The sequence below is a fragment of the Triturus cristatus genome, chromosome 11, assembly GCF_964204655.1.
Source record: "Triturus cristatus chromosome 11, aTriCri1.1, whole genome shotgun sequence".
NCBI classification, from domain to species: Eukaryota; Metazoa; Chordata; class Amphibia; order Caudata; family Salamandridae; genus Triturus; species Triturus cristatus.
The window spans coordinates 213,437,323-213,458,815 of NC_140594.1; the positions used below are offsets into that span (position 1 = coordinate 213,437,323).

Sequence of the window (21,493 nt, forward strand, 5' to 3'; positions counted from 1 at the left end):
GTCACGGTGGGCTGCATATAGTCTCTTTTCTTCCTACTCCACGTACTCCAGGGGAGTGGCCATCCTTGTCAAAAAACACACCCCGTTTGTATACCTGGGGGATAGACTTGACCCCGAGGGCCGCTTCTGTGTGGTGTGGGGGCGGATGGGTAATGCTACTGTTACACTTGTCTCCTCTTACGGGCCTAATGTGGATGGCCCTGCACACTTCATTGCCTTATGGGAAGTCATCCTGGAGATAGGTTCCACACACCTGATTTGAGGAGGGGACTTTAATGTCACACTTGATCCTGCCCTGGACCGTTCTAATGCGGGCGCGGCGCATCATCCTCGCTCCCAGGCTTATATTCTGGACCTCATGGCGCACCACTCGTTGCTCGATGCATGGCGCTACATGCACCCGGGTGCTAGGGAGGGCACGCACTGGTCGATGTTGCACTCCACTTGGGCTCGGTTGGATTACCTGCTCCTGTCGAGGACACTGAGGACCTCTCTCTTGGGGGCGGGACACTTGCCTCGCACTTACTCCGATCACGTGCCTGTGCTCCTTACCCTGGCCCGGTCCGGCCTGGTGGGGGATCCGCTTCCGTGGCGCATGCAGCCTCACATCCTATTGGATGAATTGTTTAAATTTGAGATGGGCCAGGAGATCACAGAGTTCATCGACCGTAATCGGGGGACGGTGGACAGCGTGGCGATAGTATGGGAGGCCTTTAAGGCCACCATGCGGGGTGTGTGTATTTCTAAGGGCTCGGGCGTGCTGCGCTCGCTTCGCGCGGAGCTGCCAGCCTTGGAACAAGCTTTGCAGGCGCTAGAAACTGACCCTGCCTTTATGCGGGATCCCGCGATCCAATTAGACTACCGCACTAAGCTGACTGAGTTCAAGATTGCGGCTGAGAGGGAAGTGCGTTTCCGCGGTAAGCATTTTAAAGCGCGCGCGTATGGAGAGGGGGAGCGCCCTGGCAGGTTTTTGGCGGGGGCGGTCCGCCCCCACCGCGGCACTAATCACATATTGGAGGTCAGGACCCCGGATGGCACTATGCAGCGCGACACACCCTCCATACTATCCACCTTCGTGTCTCATTATTCCGCCTTGTATACATCTCAACGGGTAGCGCCCCTGGAGATGACCGAATACCTGTCTGAGCTTACCCTTGGATGGTTGTCGAATGTCCAGCGTGAGCTTCTGGCGGCTCCTATAGGCCTGGATGAGATCAAAGAAGCCATTATGCAGACTGCGTCGGGAAAATCCCCAGGCCTGGATGGCTTCCCAATCGAGTACTATAAAACCTTCATTGACCCGCTCGCGGCGGTTCTGCGGGAGGTGTTTGAGGAGGCTAACGAGACCGGCTCTCTCCCACCCAGCATGTCGGAGACGCTCATCGTTTCTCTCCTTAAGCCGGGAAAGCCCCCGGATAGCTGTGACTCGTACCGACCTCTCTCTCTCATCAACAGTGATGTGAAGGTTCTGGCCAAAGTGCTAGCGAACCGGGTCAACCTCCTGATCGGGGTGTTGATACTGCCAGACCAGGCGGGATTCATTCCGGGCCGCTCTACCTCCCACAATTTGCGGACGCTTTTCTCGGTATTGAACAACGCGGACTCCTCTCTAGCCTTGGTGGCGGTTTTTCTGGACGCCACCAAGGCGTTTGATTCGGTCGAATGGGATTACCTCCACTTGATCCTCCAAAACATGGGTATGCCCGTGGCGTTTTCTAGATGGATTCAGATCCTATACCGTAGCCCCAAGGCGAGGATTCTTATTAATGGCCGAGTCTCAGCTCCATTCCTGGTGACTAGGGGTACTCGACAGGGATGCCCGCTGTCGCCTCTTCTTTTCGCGCTGGCGATGGAGCCCCTGGCGTCCCGTCTCCGGCAGAACTACCTCGCGGCATCCCTGAGATGCCAGCAGCGGCAAGTCCTGCTGTCACTCTATGCAGATGACCTCACACTCTACGTCAAGCATCCGCGGGAGAATCTGAACCCCATCCTTAGAGAGTTTGTTTGCTTTGCGCTCTACTCGGGAATTCACATTAATTGGGGTAAATCCGCGGTCTTCCCCCTCACGAATGGTATAGAGAAAATTCCACTTGATTATCCGTTGGAGTGGTGCGACGAGAGCGTGAAATACCTGGGAGTATGGGTCTCCAGGGACCGGCAGGAGGTGCTGCGCATGAACTACGGCAGGGCGCTCGAGGCCATACGCTCGCATGTAGCCCGGTGGCTGACCCTACCACTGACCATGGCTGGCCGAGTTTCCCTTATAAATATGGTCATACTCCCCAAGCTGCTCTCCTCTTCCTCAACATTCCGTTTCACCCGGGAGGCTACTTCTTCCGGGAATTAAGATCGGAGCTTATCCGATTGGTGTGGGGGGGGGGGGAAGAGACCGCGGCTCAAGTGGTCTGTCCTTACACGGCCATATGGGCAGGGCGGCTTCGATATAACGGACTTTACGCTTTACTATCACTGCGCTCAGGCGCACTATGCGTACTATTGGTATCGACCTTTGCCCTTCATGCCGCAGACGGCGGTGGAGCATTGGTTGGCGGATCCGGTGCCGCTTGAGGGGGCAGTTCTCGCAGCGGTACCATCGTCCCGTGCGGATCGCAACCCTGTGCAGGCCACGGCGCATGCTTGGGGTGCGATCGCGGACCGTCTGGGGTCGTCGTTTCTCTACTCCCCATTGATGCCCCTGGTGTATCACCCGGCTCTTCCACTCTTAGGAGAAGAAATGTTCCGGAGAATAAAACTGAGAATGGGGTTTGCGAACTGGGGTGACCTCTTTCATGCAGGTAGATTTAGCGATCTCCCGCTCCTCTACGGGGATGTTGTCCCTACCCCCCTGGAAACTTTTGCCTTCATTCGCCTCCGTAGTGGGCTACAGAAATTGTTGCCGGCATATCCGGATGAACCTCCAGTTCTGGAACCGTTTCATAACATGCTTGCTTCCCCTTCGCCCTCACATATGGTCTCTTCACTGTATCGGGGGATATATGACCGGGATGGGGGGCTGGTGCTGCGGTCCCGTGCGGGCTGGGAGGCCGAGATCGGCACTGCACTCACGGACGACCAGTGGGGGTTCTGCTGCTTGCAGACTGAAATGATCTTGTCTAGTAATAGGTTCCGCATCATCCATTACAAGTTCCTCCATCGCCTCTACTGTACTCCGGCCCAGATGCATAGATTCCATCTACGCGATGACGATCGCTGCGACAGGTGTCATTCTCCTGGAGCGGACTTCTTGCACCTGGCCTGGACTTGCCCCAGCATAGATGAATATTGGGATCAGGTGTACGAGGCCCTGGGGGAGATGCTGGGATCCCCTCTGCCGCCCTCTCCCTTACAGGCTCTTCTGGGGTACACTCGGGATGTGCCGAAGCCGGATCGCCGTTTTGTTACCTGCGCGCTGCTGCTCGCTAAGCGCCGCATAGCGTGCCGATGGGGGCGGGGGAGGCGGCCCAAATGTAAGGAATGGCTACGGGATATGGTTACTTGTCAGGAGAATGTTCTGTTGTATTCAGAGTTGCGCCCACCCAAGTCCCGTCCCCCCGACATCTGGGGGCCTCTGTCACAGTACCTAGCGGCGCACTGCGCCCAGCGATCGCCGTCTGCTCCCGTGGGGGCGGACTCGCCGGCGGGTGGCTCTGGCTAGGGGAAATGCATGTAGTGCGGGTTCTTCTGGGGATGGTCGCCCAATCCGTGGGGGTAAGGAGTGGACGCTGCTGGCTCTGGGGGTCCCCCTGATGGCTGCCTTGCGATTTTGCTCTCACACGACGTGCTGCTACATTGCCGCTATGACCCGTGTGGGCACTCTGCTGGTGGGGATGGGGGCGGCACGACTGTGTGCCTGCGGAGGCGCTCTGTATGATGGGGGCGGCTATACAGGTACTCGCCGAGGGGGAGTGGTTCTCTGTAGGCCAGGATGGGAAATTGGAGGAGGCCCCGGAGGGGATGGTGCTGGGCTGCCACTTGTAAGTGCTTGGAATGTAAAATGTGCTTTGATTTGTTATTACTGCCTTTTCCATTTGCCTATATTGCCTGTATCCGGATAAGTGTGTAATGCTGATGCACTGTATGACATAAAACGTTAAATAAAGAGTTAAAAAAAAAAAAAGGTTAAAAAAAAAAAAAAAATTTATGACATTGGTTATTTTCTATGTGAGACGCAGCATTCTTGTGTTTCACAAGAAGCACATCCACCCACTAAGTAGTTCCCTTCATTGCCATGGACTACTACAGCAATGTGTGCTTTTTGAAACCCAAATATATTTTTGTCTTTAGCTAATATTTTTTTTAATTGTTGGCGAGGGTCCTGCAGTTTCCGTGTTGCTAACGTTCTACAAAACAAATGATAAAATTCAACTAGTATTGACAAAGTCACAAGGCAAATGGCCAATGTCAGTCAAATTGCCTTTACCAATGTTTGTTTATATAATTGCTTGTCTTTAATATTTTTACTATCTCTCTGCACACACGTTCTACAATTTCTGTACCAGGTAATTTGTTAAAATTGGAGGCAGAAAATACATTTCCGTTTCAAAGTGAAACCAAGACACCTGCCCCTTCACCACCCTCCCTGCCCCGCCCCGGTCGAATTACCGTTGTTGATAATTCGTTGTTACCTTTTCGCCTTAAATTGATCACGGTTGATAGGAAGACTTTAAGGCTAAATGGGTTTGCAATATTGCACCTACCTACCTTCAATTGACTGCCCTCTTCCTCTACAGTTTCATGTTGTGGGACAGACAGATGGGCGCACATTAAATTCATATGAATCCACTTTCCTGGTCGCCACGCCCCCAAATAAGCAATTGTAAATTATCCTAGGCGACATAGCTGAAGTGTCAATCATTGCTTGAAGAAGAGGCTCTTAGGAGCACATAACCAGTCCAAACAAGGGACACATTTCCTAGGTGGAGAATAAAATAAATAAAAAAGTGGAAGGTGCTGATGCACATGCCAGCAATGCTCAGGTTGCCCCCGTAGTGGTAAACCTGCAAGAATAATGCGACATCAGTCAGTCGCTTCGGGTTTTCTTAAAAAGTATCTGTAAATACGCGTTTAAAGCTTATCAGGTGTTATAACGCATCACTCAAAGTGCACCAGGCATCATTACAAGAACAAGCATGGGAGTTGGGTGGGCTCTGTGGTGGGGGAGGGGCATTGAAGTGAGCCGCGAGCGAGAGGAAAGCCAGATGGCGCCTCTGCTTGTGCCTGTGCACGTAATCGCACACTGTATGCCACACAAAGCTGTGGTCGGACTTTTAAAAGCCCACTCACTAAATGTCTCGCCGGAGCAGCCCATGCGCTGGCTCAGGACGGGACCTAAACAGGGGCCCTCAGATCCACTCTTCAGATCACTTCTGGACCTGTGGAAGACAGAAGAAGGACTGTTCTGCTGCAAGAAGGACTGCCCACCTGCTCTGCCTGCAAAAAGGATTGTTCTGCTGCCTGAGGAAGACGGACTGTATGTGCACCTTGAATCCAGGACCAACAGAGTAACTCTAAGAGCGCCAACACCCTTGTACCTTGCAACTGGACTCTTGTCTACTGCGAGTCCCAATAATATAATAATCCATATTTTGTACATAATAATAATAATAATCCATATTTGTAAAGCACGTACATATCACCTCTTAAGGTTTCAAAGCGCTGGGGTCCGTTGGGGAGATTAGGTGAGCTATTGTTCAGAGTTACATGATGCTGAGCTGAGCTGCTGCTGGCACCGGGGATCGAACTGGGAGCCCCTCGCTTTGGAGTCAGCTACTCAGGCCGCTGTGTCACACCTCTTCCCCAAGCTGTGCATCCCCAGTCCTTGACTCTTGAAAGTGGGGATAAAGGTGTGCTCTGCCAGCCCAGCTGTGATCCTCATCTGAGCTAACGCAGTGCGACGTAACCAAACGCAGCCCTCACAGCTCCTCAGTGGAACCAACGCACTGTGACGCAACTTGATGCAGGATCTAGAATTGAAGCCCTCGCAGCTCCCCATCGGAACTGGCTCTACTCGACGCAGACCTTGCCAAGCAGCTCCTGATAGGCACTGACGCAACTCGAGTCAAGATCCTGCAACGCTCCTCGGAACCAACGCTACCTGGCGCATCCAGGACATAACGTACAATTCACAGAGAGCCTCACCTGGTCCATGCAGCTAGCATGCACTCCATCGCAGTCAATCTGAACTTGTGACCTTTTCCTTGTGCAGTGCCACCAGATAACCACAGTTGGCACTTTGTGCTTCTAGGCACTGTAATGAACACAATCTTTAAAACTGCATATCTTCAGTTCTACTGTTTGGATTTTTACCGTTTTGGTGTCAAATAATTTATTAACTTTTACTGTATTTTACTAAATTGGTGTGGGATTTTTCTGGTGTTGTGTTGTCACTTTATTACTGTTTGTGTACTGCATAAATACTTTACACATTGCCTCAAAGATAAGCATGACTGCGTTTGTGCCAAGCTACCAGAGGGTTAAGCTTAGGTGAATTTGGTTACTTTTTGTGGTTTCCCCCGACAAGGATTGTCACTGCTGCTTGAGTAGGGTTTCACCCCGTTCAATGAACAACCCAATTACTAACAGAAACATTCTTCTCTTTATTACAAAAAGCAAGGTCTAGTACCCATGATGCATGATTAGGTGGTGTTGGTCTCATCTAGCGAAGTCTTTCGCCTTTTGGTTTTGGAGAGCCTCCTTAACAAATTGTGCTTGTGCTGTATGGAGTTTAGTTATCTGAAACAGTATAGCCAACTGTGGGTTATCATCCAGGTGTCCCTGAATATTGGCTACTATATTCCTTACAAGTTGTTCTCAAAATTGCTTACAAAGTGGGCACTCCTATGACGATGAAAGAAGTCAGCAATTTGACAATAATGTGATAAGTTTCATTAGTTTTGAATGAGATTTTGTTTTGTTTCTGCTTTTATTTGATTTTTTAATTCAAAACTTACCAGTTTTACACAAGAAAATGTACAAAAGCTACACAGAACATTCTAAAAGTGGTGCTATTCCAGAAAATAAATGATATGATGGACATTTTTATATGAGGGAATAAAACCTGAAAATTACTACTGAAAATATTATTTATGTTTTTCATTTTCAGTGAATCCTATAAATTAATAATGCTTGTTGTAAAAGTTGTGAATGAAACTTACTTTTCTGGGCAACAATTAACCTTTTTTATTTTCTTTGAACAGGATCAGTTACATCCATCTTATGGCTCATTTTCGGATGCATACCCAAATAAAGAATCAAGGCACTGCACTTATCAGTGGATTTCGTTCAATCATCAAGCCCGAATGGATTCGTATATTTTCAGCACCAGAACTGCAGCGACTTATATCTGGCGATAATGCAGAAATTGATTTGGAAGACCTAAAGTAAGAAAGATTTTTGCTTCATAAGACAATGTTAAGAGGAACATTATGGGAATACTTAACTTATTTTGCCAATTTGCTGTTCTAGAATCCAAGAAAAAAAAGTCTACTAATGTGCAGCGAAAGAGCAGTTTTTCAAACGTTTAATGTTCTTTCTTACTATTTATGTTGTAAATCCATTTAAGCTGTAAATACAGGGGATAATTTAATGTAAAACATCTTAATAAAGTTAAAAATAAGGGAGATGGAAAGTGGCTAGGCTTGTCAAAAGCATCAATCATAAATAGTAAGAAGCACCATATGTTGAGAGAAGCCTTTGGGACAAGATTGCAAGCTGGGCCTCTACAGTTGGTTGTTTAAATGTATTTTATATGTTTTACTGAGCCAGGAAGCTTGTTTAGGGTGCACAGCATATTCAGACTGTCCTTTTACACTGTTAATTCACAAACCTAGCATGGAATTTGAAAGTGGCTTTCTTGTAAATAAAGAGTTTCATTAACTGAATGAGACTTTTTCTTTCAGTGAAGTTTAAAATTCACTGTGAAAGTGCTTTGGTGGTGATATTGTGCCCAACATGGCAGTCCTGAAAATGGTGTTCTGTGGATCTTGACCATCTTGCTCACCCTGTCTCTCTCCATACAAATGCCAAATGAGGCATGGTGATACCACGCTCAAGAATCAACCCAGCTACTTTAAAAAAACGATGGTAGTGCGGCAAGTGCACTGAATCCTTTTTTGAAGCCCATTTGTAACATCCCCAGGCTGTAAAATCAGATGAGACTTTTGACAAAAGCCTATTCTTTAATCATTTACCACTGTTTGTTTATTATTTTGCAGGAGACATACTGTGTATTATGGTGGTTTTCATGGTAGCCACAGAGTCATTATCTGGCTTTGGGACATATTAGCCAATGATTTCACATCAGAAGAAAGAGCCATGTTCCTAAAGGTAAGCAGTACGCCCTGCTAAATGTAGTTTAACAGTATACGTAGTTCTACAAGACACATAGAGGACAATTCACAAAGACAGGCATATGCCTGGAAAATGTTACACTAAGTGCAGATTATGGGTGGCAGTCTACTTTGCATGAGCATAATGTACCCAACTCATGCCTACATTATTCATATCATATATAATTTCCCAAAAGGTTTCAGAAATGGTCACACACAGGTTAGTCGAAAAGAGTGGGCATGTAAACACAGTGCTAGTTTGTTTACCTTTACATAAGCTGAGTAATGTATGTGCTGCACTTATCGAAGCATCTGACTTACATCTAGGTTAACCTAGTTCTTTATTTGTGCAAAATGTACTGCAAGGTCCACAGACCTGAATCGCCAATAGCCACAATGCAAAATTATCCAACTTTAAGGTTGTTTTTCTTTGCAGTTTATTACAAGTTGCTCTAGACCTCCACTACTGGGATTTGCCTACCTCAAACCTCCATTTTCCATCCGTTGTGTGGAGGTATCGGATGATCAGGTATGAGTTATATTGTGCTATGTTTACTAAGATCGTTTTGACTATGTCATAGTTTCCAGTATATCATGACACCGCATAACAAATTGATGACAAATCAAAAGCACCTATTGGACATATTGTGAGGTTATAACATAGTTTGTGAAGTCTTTGCCGTGGCTTGGATAACCATTCATTACACTTTGTTCTATTAAAGTGCATTTCTGATTGATACATCTGCCTGTGGATTCCTCACCTTATGAATATCCCCTCTGCGCCAGCATTTCGGCAATTTTTTCTTAGCTCTCTGTGCCGACGAGGTCGTCACAGCATCATGGCTCCGCACGCGGCTCCGCATGACGTCACTAGAGCCATAAGAAGACCACGTCGGCGTGATGACGCCAGTTCCTTTTTTTCCGCGCTACAAGCTAACGCATTTTCTGTGACTCTCCTGTCTTTCAACTGCTACCTTGTTTCGAGACTTTATTTGTTATTGTTTCGACTATGTCTGTTCCTAGGAAGTCGGGTTTCAAGCCCTGCAAGGAATGCGGAGGTCACATGTCAATTACTGACCTGCATGATGACAGTCTCTGGTGCCTTTCTAGTGATCACGACGTCGAAGGTTGTTCATCCTGCAGAAAAATGAACCCTAAGGCGCTGAAGGAAAGAGAGGCCAAACTCTACATGTCCAAGGTGAGAAAGGAGAAAAGAGGTCGTAAAAGATCGAAGTCGAGGTCGTCGACTTCGCATGGATCCAAGAAAAGGCACAAGAAGAAGAAGAGACATGGGTCTCAACGTCGCTCGTCCAAGTCTCGAGCTTCGAAGTTGCCTTCTCCTGCTCCTTGACGTCATACCAAGGATGTTATTTCTCCTTCACCTTCTGAGTCTCCACAGGCTTCGCCAGGCCGGTCTCCTGATTTGGGTTCTCCGGTGCAGTCTCCGGCACCGGTTGATTCTCCGGCTTCGGATGGGGATTCGAATCCAGTGGAGGAAGAGTCTCCTGCTGCTCCTATGGCTCCGCCTGTGACTCCAGTGGAGCCGATGCCGGAGACTCCTTGTAAGGAAGTAGAACCGGCGCAGTATCCTTCGTTCCCGGTGCCCGGTTCGGATCCGTCGAACTTCATGAATGCGATGTATGGTATTCTTACCAGAGCCACATGCCCCTCTGGAGCACCTTCAGGTCCCATGGGCCCTTTGGCATTTAATTTGGGCGTGCCTCAGCATTATCCTCCAGCCCCCTTTATGCCTTATATACCGATGGCGCCGTCATGGCAATTTTCGGCGCCGACGGTGTCGGCGCCGCTTGAGCAGTCTCCGGCTCCGTCTGGCGTCCCTTCTTCCAGAGTTCGTTCAACGCGGGTCCCTGTCACGGAGCCTCCTTCGACGCCATTGCCGGAGCCGCGGATGGCGCCGCCGACGCCGCAGCCGAGGATGCGTTCGAGAAGGGAAGCTCAAAGGCTGATTGAAGAGGAGCAATATCGGGCTGGTGACATAGAGGAAGGGGAAATTTATGAGTCTGAGGACTTATTGGAAGATTTGTGTGAAGCAAGTGGTTTGGATGGCTCTTCGGAATGGGACTTTGCTTTACAGAAGGCTTCTCCTTCGCAGGATGTAGCTCCTTATCATGTTGTCATCAAGAAGGCAGCTGAACTGTTGTACCTACAGCTTCCTATGGCTGAATATAAGCCTAATCTTTTAACCGAGGTGCTTCATTCTCCTTTTGCTGTGGTAGAACCTCTTTTACCATTCAATGATGCCCTGACGGAGCCGATATTAGAAGTCTGGAGTAATCCTCTTTCTGCTCCTGCAGTTTCTAGATCTGTTTCTAGAATATGTAGACCGGCACCAGGGGACCCTGATTTTCTTTCTTCTCACCCGTCACCTCAAAGTCTGGTAGTTCAAGCTTCTTATTCAAAGCAGTCGGTTGGCTCTTTTCCTCAAGCACCGGCTGATAGAGACTCAAAAAAGCTTGAGCAATCGACAAAGAAAGTTTTTTCTTCGGCCAGTATGGCATTAAAATCCACAAATGCAATTTGTCTATTGGGCAGATATATCCACGCCCTTATGGACTCTGCCAAGCAGATTCTCCCTAAGCTGTCGGAAGAGGATCGGAGCAATTTAAGTGAGGTCTTGATGTACTCCCAGGGGGATGCTCGCCAAGCAATCCAGTCGGGTCTGGACACTGCAGATTCGGTGGCAAGGGTGATGGGTTCGTCTGTTGCCACTAGGAGGCATACATGGTTAAGTTCTTCAGGATTCTCACCTGATATGCAAGCTGCCCTTTTGGACCTTCACTTTGACGGTTCTGAGCTCTCCGGGATAAAAGCTGACTTGGCGTTGCAGAGATTTAAAAACAGTAAAGCCATCTCATCTCAGTCAAGAGGGTATGCTTACAGAAGATACCATGGTTTTGGGAAGTCTTCCTTTCGTTCCCATCAGCCTCAGCAACAACAACAACAGCAGCAAAACCATCTGTATAAATCCTACAGAGGTAAAGGCAGAGGTCGCCTTCGTGGAGCTGGACGACATCCCTCTTCCTCCTCCTCCTCTACCTCCCCTCCCGGTAATGCAGGAAAGCAGCCCTAGATCCACCATCCTGGATCATGTGGGTCCTGTGGGAGGTCGACTTACCCATTTTCTACAAGACTGTAAATTAATAACTTCGGACCTTTGGGTTCTAGATCTTGTGGAAAATGGGTACGCCCTTCCCTTCAGGCAATTCCCTCCTCCTTACCCTCCTTGCCAAGGGTTTTGCACGGAGGATCATTTGTTTCTCCTTCAGAAGGAGGTTCTTACCCTATTACAAAAAGGTGCGATAGAGGTGGTTCCGGAGCAGGAAAGGGGCAGGGATGCTACTCCCGGTATTTCCTGATTCCCAAGAAGGATGGCAGGTTACGTCCTATCCTGGACCTGAGAATCTTGAATCTATTTCTCAAACAGTGAGGTTCAAGATGCTCACTCTAGTGCATGTTCTTCAGGCGCTGCAACAAGAGGACTGGATGGTGTCCATCGACTTGCAGGATGCGTATTTCCACATCCCAATCCTGAAGTTGCACAGGAAGTATCTCCGTTTCAAGGTTGGGTCGCAACATTACCAGTTTGCGGTCCTTCCGTTTGGTCTTACTACTGCACCTTGAGTCTTCACCAAGGTGATGGCAGTGGTGGCAGCTCATCTCAGAAGGTTGGGAATTCCGGTTTTCCCATACCTAGGCAACTGGCTTCTGAAGGCAGAGTCTCCAGAGATGGTGTGTCATCATCTGCAGGTAACAACCCAGCTGTTGTACAATTTGGGTTTTTCAATAAATGTACCCAAGTCTCACCTGGTGCCCTCACAGCGCAACCTGTTCATAGGGGCAGTACTGGATACCACTGTGTGACGAGCATTCCCTCCACCTCAAAGGATTCTCGACATCACGGAAATGATCCCCTTGTTTTACAGTGGAGCGGTTGTTCCAGTTCTGAAGGTCCTTCGCCTGCTCGGTCTGTTCGGGTCCTGCATCCTGTTGGTCAACCATGCACTCTGGCACATGAGGGCGCTCCAGTGGTGTCTCCGCAGGCAGTGGTATCAGCACAATGGAGATCTCAGGGAGTCTGTGAAGATCTCCAGAGAAGCTGCAGCGGAACTGTCTTGGTGGAGCGTGGAGGGCAATCTGTCTCAAGGAAAGCCTTTCCATCTTCCTCCATCGGTGGCCACAGTGATAACGGATGCCTCTACCCTAGGGTGGGGAGCACATCTGGGGATCTGGAGATCAGGGGTCTTTGATCTTCAGAAGAAAGGTTGTTTCACATTAACCTTTTGGAATTGCGGGCAATACGTTTAGTGCTCAAGGCCTTTCTCCCTTCCCTTCGCGGTCAGTTGGTTCAAGTCCTGACGGACAACACTGCTGCGATGTGGTATGTCAACAAGCAGGGAGGTGTGGGGTCGTACCTTCTCTGCAGAGAAGTGTTGCGACTCTGGTCCTGGGCTCAGGACCATCGTATTTGCTTGGTGGCAAATCATCTGGCCGGGGTGCTGAACGTTCGTGCGGACAGTCTCAGTCGGCAGTTCTCTGTCGACCACGAGTGGAGGCTTCATCCAGATGTAGTTCGACACATCTTCCAGATGTCGGGACTCCTCGGATGGACCTGTTTGCCACTCACGAGAACGTGCACTGCCTGTCATTCTGCAGATTCCAGTTTCTGGGGCAGGGAGCGTTGGGGGTCGCTTTTCAGTTGAGTTGGGGCTCACAACTTCTTTACGCGTTTCCTCCCATACCCTTGATTCCTCGGGTTCTGAGGAAGATTCGCCAAGACCGGGTCCAAGTCATATTGATCACCCCGGATTGGCCACGAAGGGTGTGGTACACAGACCTTCTTCACCTCTCGTCACACCCTCCGCTCCGTCTCCCTCTCGGGGCAGATCTCCTCTCTCAGATGGAGGAGCAAGTTCTACACCCCCACCTCTAGAGCCTGCACCTTCATGCATGGAGATTGAACGGGGCAACTTGAATTCTTTTTCTCTCCCACCTGACGTGGTGGATGTTATATTATCGTCCAGGCGACACTCCACTAAGTCTGTCTATTCATACAGGTGGTCTAAATTTGTTAAGTGGTGCGGAGAGAAATCTATTGATCCCTTAAAAGCTCATCTATCTGAAGTTCTTTGTTTTTCTCTTCATTTGGCCCAGCAGGGTTTTGCTGTGGCCACTGTACAAGGGTATTTGTCGGCATTTTTGTGTTTGCCTGATCAGCCTTCTTTATTTAAGTCTCCTATAGTCTTAAGATTTATTAAGGGGCTGACAAGCATGTTTCCTCCCACTCCTTTTATTATGCCCTAGTGGGACTTGAATTTGGTGTTAACTTTTTTAATGGTTTCGTCATTCGAACCAATGCATAGTTGTCCTTTAAGACTTTTAACTTTTAAAACGGTCTTCCTTGTAGCTATCGCCTCGGCCAGGAGGGTGAGTGAACTCCAGGCTTTGAGTTCAAAGCCGCCTTTTCTGACCATATATGCTGAAAGGATGGTACTTAGGACCAGGGCTGCTTTTCTGCCTAAAGTTGTGACTCCCTTCCACCTAGGTCAGTCCATTACCCTTCCTACTTTCTATCCTCCCCCTCACCCTTCCAAGGAGGAGGAGAGACTTCATTGTTTAGATCCAAAGAGGGCGATTAGCTTCTATTTGGACAGAATAAAGGACTTCCGTCAGGATGACCAGCTCTTTGTTAGATATGCTGGTCGTATGAAGGGCAACGCGGTGCACAAGCGCACTTTGTCACGATGGATCATCTTGTGCATCAAGATATGCTACTCCCTGGCTGGTAAGGAGCCTCCTGTAGGCATTCAAGCTCATTCAACCAGGTCTAAATCGTCTACTTCTGCATTGTCTAGTGTTCTTGTTTTGGACATCTGTAAGGTCGCAACTTGGGCCTCCCTCCACTCTTTCGCGAAGCATTACTGCTTAGATTTCAAAGTGAGGAGGGATGGCCATTTTGCGCATTCTGTTTTGCAGGACTTTTTGGTATAGAAGGGTGGACACCCTCCTCCGGGAGAGGTACTGCTGTGGGATTCTATTCATAAGGTGAGAAATCCACAGGCAGATGTATCCATCAGAAGAACAAGTTACTTAGCTTCGGTAATGCTTTTTCTGGTAGATACAGTATCTGCCTGTGGATTCCTCACAGACCCACCCACCTCCCCGTTATCCACCCTTTTATACCAGAAAAGCTGAGGTTTTTGTTTTTTGACGTATTATGTGTACTCAAGACTTTGTTACCTCTGTTTATTTACTATTGTCTTGTTTGAAGTGCAAGCTTTCTTCTTTCTTTATACACTGAGTGTATTTGTGTGAATTCTGAATTCTATGTATACGTTGTCTCTATGTCGGTCCGCCCGTTTTGCCTCTGTGGCACGGAATAAATGGGTGGAACTGATGTCATCACGCCGACGTGGTCTTCTTATTGCTCCGGTGACGCGTGCGGAGCCATGACGCTGTGACGACCTCGTCGGCGCAGAGAGCTACGAAAAATTTTCCGGAATGCTGGCGCAGAGGGGATATTCATAAGGTGAGGAATCCACAGGCAGATACTGTATCCACCAGAAAAGCTTTACCGAAGGTAAGTAACTTGTTCTTCAATGCCATCACTGTCTGCATATAAGTCCTATTTCAGGCCTATTTTTCACTATCATTGATTGCCTTGTGAGCCTATAAAAAGTCTCCTTTCTCCCCACCTCCCAATTAGTTAGCCTTCTTCTCCATGGAAGCCTAATATTGCCCTGTCTAAATTAACCCGGCCACATTTCAAGCACATGCATATATCCAATCTCTAAGATCCTAACTTGGAACATGTCATTCCTGGAAACCTTTACTGAGGCCAGGAGAAGTAGTGACTTTCAAACTGTCTACACTTAAGAGCATTGTATGTTTTTCATTGTAGCATCATACCATAAGTCCTTGCCTTTCTTTCCTTCCTAAATAGTTTTCTACAAAAGGCAAAGCAGTTATAGCCTCCCTCCCAAACATTGTAGAATTTTCCTGTTTCATGCATTTCCAGGGCAGCCTCTGTGAAATAAATTTTTACTTTTTCTAACACTGTTCCTGGTGGGAAATGCAAGTTCATCACCAAGTACCATCTCTGTGAATCTATAAACTTCATGCCTGCCTACTGTGGACGAAATCTTTAGTAGGATCCTTTTGTTGTTTCCCTTAAAGAATCCACTATGTAACCGACTGTGCAGGGCATGATGGGACAGTGCAGATCCACGAATTCTTAAAGGTGCAGTTTCAGTTTTGTACTCTATTCAAAGAGTATGTTCGAGGCATATGTGGCTATTGATACACATGCTAAGCATATGTCCGCCATTCAGTGTTGGACTCGGATGATCGCAAGTTGTTTTTGTTTGAAGATGCTTTTACGTGTCACGAGGCTGTGACTCCTTCTCTCGGTGATATTGCACATGGGTATCAATTCCATTGTTAGATTGTTTTTTCCACAAATGGGCTCATATACACTCTCTCGCGCTCGAGTTCGAGATCGTCTTGAGTTCCCTTCGGTTTACCAGTAGATCCCCTAACTCGACAGTATTGTCTCATTCGCGTAATTCTTGTTTCTTCACGAGCACAGAAACAATCCTCTGCGTTGAATGTTTCGACTCGCCTTAGCGGCCTACGGACCACGCTCAGCTGGTCCTTTTCACATTGTTTATCTCTAATCGAACATGAGCTTCTGATGGAACGCCCTCTTTTCCGCTTTTGTCCAAACTGCCATTCCACATACCCCCACACCGGCCAACATTCGACTTATATTCTTGATGATTGGGCGAGAGGCATAAGTTATATCTGTGAGCCCTGCAGGTCATTTCAGTCTAAAAAGACCCTTTGGGACCATCGTGCCCAGCATCTGAAAATGCAGCGCAGAGACTACACACCTGATATCTTCGGCCAGTTGGAAGAGGAGAAAGAAGAGTCCTTGGCAGACGTGGTGGAGTCCGTCTCCATATAGTACTCCAGATCCGAATCCGACACTGAACAACATCCAGTTCACCTGGAGTCTTCTGAAGATCGTCGGACCCTGAGTATACATGGCCCTGTCCAAAAGCCCAAGAAATCCACTCCGACCAAACAAACAGCTCCTGGTCCGCCACAGCAGAAAATCCATGGCGCACACCGATCCATCGATTCGTATGCCGCGCACTCAAGATAGGTGCCAGAACATCGGCCTACAGTAGGGGCCACCACTTCAAAATCTGCATCGGAACCGATAGATAGAACCATATCCGTGGTACCGAAACCTAAATCACACAGCACTCTGGCTACGACCACTCCAGCACCGAAAGCAAAACAGGCACCAAAATATTATACATTCAGACCGAAACAAACACCTAGCCGATCCTCGAGACAATGCAAGAGCGGCTCAATCCAAGGCAAAAACAATACAAATTCAGCCCTGTACAAAGAAAATTGTTCTACAACCGCCAACGCCTTCACCATCTAAAAGAAAACAGTCTTTCGATGATGCTATTAATCCTCCTTTTCAACCTCGAAAGAAGGACATGGCCACAAGGCATTTTCATATGCCTAGCTCTACCTCTCCCACTCCACCATCACCACCCCCCACCTCCACTCCTCCACCTGCTTCACCACAACAGTCTGAGGAGGGCAATATTATACCTCACACATATTCACCCATCAGAGACTAGACTGATGGCGTAGGAGAGGAATCACATCCTAGGTTCCCTTTGGATGTCTATGATATAGACCTACAGGGGATACAGGCCCAGACCTCTAACCCACATGCCCATCCTCACTGGACGATGCTCCAGCTTACCAAGATTTAATAGCCAGAGCTGGAACATACCACCAAGTGACCTTACACAAGGACCCTATCAAGGATGACTTTCTTTTTGAGACCCTCACTACTGCACAAAAAGACTCACAATATTGCCAATGTTTTAGGGAGTTCTACGTCACGCTGATGACTTTTTCAGTGAGAGCACGAATTATGACACCAAGGGTTGACAAGGCTGCACCATTTGACCCAATTTACATTAGAGACCAGTTAACCCCCGACTCATTAGTGGTGTCCAATGTAAGAAAAAGAGCTAATTCCGAGACAACAGGAGATGCACCTCTCCCAGACAAAGAATCAAAATTGATTGACACATTTGGAAAACGGGTTGCTGCCCAGTTGGCAAATCATTGATGAATTGCCAACAGCCAAGTCTTATTAACTCTAAATAGGACAGAGCACACTGGGACGAAAGGGGGGCGGGCTCATCCAGCATCTCCCAGAGAAGTATAACAAGGGGGGTATGAATTAGTTAATGAGAATAAACTAATTCTAAATAATTCTATCGAATGTGCTCTAGACTCTGTTGACACTGCAGCAAGAGGTGTAAACTCAAGTGTTCTCCTGCGCAAACACTCTTGGATACGTGTCTCTGGGTTTAAAACTGATATCCAGCAAGCGGTCCTTAATCTCCTGTTTGACAACGAGCATTTTTTTTGCCTTTTTTGCAGCCCTGGAAATAATGAAAAAGGACACCGATATCTCAAAATCTATGGATGCCCTCCAATTTTCCTCCTTTCATGGGTTTTTTCGTTGCCTCAACTGTATCAATAGGCACCTCAGGGTCCTCATATAAAAAACAAGGTCAAACATCAACCTCTAAAGGCTTCTACAGAGGTACCAAAAGAAGAAATAATTTTAAAGGCTGCGAATGAGGAAATGCTACCTGTACTGCAAGCATTACCTCCAAACAATGAATCCATCAACATTTCCCCCTGACCATTCTAACACCTGTGGGGGGGCGTCTAAAACAATTCTTCCCAGAATGGCAGTCCATTACAACAGATCAATGGGTGTTGGACATTATACAACATGGGTACTATCTGGAGCTCACCACAACTCCTCCAAATATTCTACCCCGCAAGCACAAATTTTTGATACAACACCACGCTCTGCTAAACAAGAAATAACAGCTCCCTTACTCAAAGGAGCCATAGAGCCAGTCCAACCTCAACATCAAGTAATAGGAGTATATTCACCATACTTTCTCATTCCCAAAAAAGATGGCTCACTTCAACCCATTCTCAACCTCAGGCCCCTAAATCACTACATTCTGTCGTAATACTTCCACATGGTCACCCTTCATGAAGTAATATTGCTATAAAAAGGCAACTTCATGTCTGCATTAGAGCTAAAGGATGCCTACATTCATATACCGCTCATCGCAAATACCGACGGTTTGTCTTCCAGGGACAAAAATATCAATTCAAAGGGCTTCCCTTCAAAATCACCACCGCCCCAAGGGTTTTCACAAAATGCCTAGCAGTTGTAGCAGCTCATCTGCGCATAGAAAACATTCACATATTTCCTTACTTGGACGATTGGCTTATAAAAGCCAACAGCTCCCACATTTGCAACCAACATACTCAAAAGACAATAATCTAACGTCTAGGGTTTACCATCAAGTTTGCAAATATCACACCTCCAATCTTTACAAATTCAACCATATATGTGGAGCATACTAAATGCGCGCTTGGGGTTAGCGTACCCAAATACAGCCAGAATACAAAACATTCAAACTCTAACCCAACAGTTTCAAACCAGGCTCCAAGTCACAGTCAGAACAGCCATGCGCGTTTTAGGCATGATGGTATCCTGCATCACAATAACACCACATGCCCGCCTACATATGACACTGCTGCAAGAATGCCTCTCACATCAATGGAACCAGTGACCTGGTCAAATGCGCGATCTAGTGTTGGTAGACAGCCGCACACATCACTCTCTGCAGTGGTGGAACTCACAAAACCTGTCCAAGGGGCAACCAGTTCTAGACCAAGACCATCTGGCGCTTAGCTTCACATCAGAATGTTTATCTCCTAGCAGAACATGTACCAGGGACCAGCAGTAAAGTTGCAGACCTCTTCAGCAGAACACATCAACAAGTCCACAAATGGGAACTCCACCCCAAATGTGGGTGTTCCTATAAATAGACCTGTTTGCATCCCCACAAAATGCCGAAACTTCACATCCTGATTCCCACATCCACTATCTAAGCGCAATGCTTTATGAATGAACTGGTCAGGGATATTTGTCTATGCTTTTCCACCCCTCCCACTACTTCCGTTTGTGCTCAGGATTCTCCGGCAAACCTCCCTCACTCTGGGGCATATGTATCAAAATCCGTTATTGCGATTCTCAAATAGCGATTTTTTTGAGAATCGCAAAACGGGATGTATTTAAAAATTCGCAAATATTTTGCGATTTCTTGTTATTCCTTAATTGCGATTAGCAAATTGCGAAATCACAATAAAGGATTACCTTCCCATTCATTCCTATGGGCCATGAGGCCCATAGGAATGAATGGGAAGTCATTCTCAATTTGCGATTCGCAAATAGAGAATCGCAAATTATGAATAATTTCAAGGGTGCAAGGGTGTCATAAGGACACCCTCATGCACCCCTGAAATGAATGCCCTAAGGGCATGTATGTGCGCCACATGGCACTTTGAAAAATGCCAAAAAGTGCATTTTTCAAAGAAATCGCAAATTACCACCAACTTGAAGTTGGTGGTAATTTGCGATTTCTTAAGGAGAAATCGCACAACTTGGGTGCTTGTTACATAGCATTTAATTTAAATGTTTACGCAAAATTAAGGAATCGCAAAATTAGCGATTCCTTAATAATGCGATGCGAAAATGGCTCATACATCGCGTTTTGCGATTTTTGTATTTGCAAACGCTGTTCTTTTGCGAATCGCAGCGTTTGCCAATACAAAATCGTTTGATACATATGCCCCTCTATTACGAATAGCTCAAACCTGGGCTTGTCAACCCTGGTTCACCATACTACTGGAACTCTAACATGTTCCACGCGAGAAACTTACCCTCAACCTGGACATTCTCGCATAGAACCATGGCAAAATAAGACATCCCATTCCCAAGGACATGGGCCATATCATATGGCTCCTTAAGTCCTAGAATTTGGGTATCTAAACCTGTATCAGCAGTGCATGGATATTCTTAAAGAAGCTTGAAAGCATTCAACCAGAAAATGCTATGCTGCCAAATGGAAACTATTTGCCCTCTACTGCCAGCATCATAAGTAAAACCATTAGATGCACCAGTACAAACCATCATTTGTTATCACCTGAATCTCCAAAACACAGGTTTAGCCTACACTTCAATACGCTTACACGTTGTAGCCTATCTACAAAACAGGCAACTTATATCTTTATTTAAAATACCAGTCATTAAAGCATTTATGGAAGGACTTAAAAGAGGAATGTCACCCAAACTTTCACCAGCTTGTAATCTTAACATTGTACTAACAAGGATCATTGGGCCACCACTTGAGCCACTACATTACTGCCAACTCAAATACTTATCTTGGAAGGTATCATTTTTAATAGCTATCACTTCACTCAGATGTGTCAGTGAGCTCCAGGCACTAACTTTAGAGGAACTATTCTACCATCTCCACAGAAACAAAGTATTGCTCAGAACAAACCCAAAGTAGTCTCGGCTCTCCATATTAACCAGTCAATTGAATTACCTCCCTTTTTTCCGCAACCCGAAACAGTTGCAGAGAGAACACTTCATACTCTTTATGTAAACAGAGCTTTAATGTACTATATGGAGAGAACCAAAACATTTAGGAAAATCAAGCAATTATTCGATGCTTTTTCACCTGCCCATACTGGAAATCCAATCTAAAAACTTGGGATTTCGAGATGGATAGTCAAATACATGAAAACTTGTTATACTAAAGCTAAAAGACATTTTCATGTTCCCCCTAAGGTTACATCAACTCGCAAAATAGGAGCCTCCATGGCATTCCTAGGGAACAAACCCACTGCTGACATTTGCAAAGCAGCAACATGGTCCACACCACACACTTTCACAAAGCATTACTATGTGGATGTATTAGCACATCAACAATCCAATGTTGCACATGCAGTTTTACGTACTTTTTCAAACAACTGCTACCACCACAAGCTCAAGGAGAGGGACTGCTTTACAGTATATGCAAAGAATGTGTATCTGCAGCCACACATGCTACGAACGGATTATGTTACTTACCCTGTTAGCATCTGTTCTTGGCATATAGTGCTGTAGATTCACATCCGCACACTCTCCTCCCCGGACGCCTGTTTAGGTGTCCATTTTCTTTAAT

The 21,493-nt window shown here is 46.9% G+C and overlaps 1 protein-coding gene across 4 annotated transcripts in view; it reads left to right on the forward strand.

Annotated features, from left to right (window-relative positions):
* The window catches only part of UBE3B (ubiquitin protein ligase E3B), a 389,404-nt gene that overhangs the window by 325,304 nt on the left and 42,607 nt on the right, over positions 1-21,493 (forward strand). For all 4 annotated transcript variants that reach the window (XM_085632991.1, XM_085632989.1, XM_085632992.1 and 1 more), the window contains exons 25-27: positions 7,197-7,379; positions 8,214-8,325; positions 8,764-8,856. In XM_085632991.1, coding sequence (XP_085489117.1) covers positions 7,197-7,379; positions 8,214-8,325; positions 8,764-8,856 — 388 coding nt within the window. The remainder of the gene's footprint in view (positions 1-7,196; positions 7,380-8,213; positions 8,326-8,763; positions 8,857-21,493) is intronic.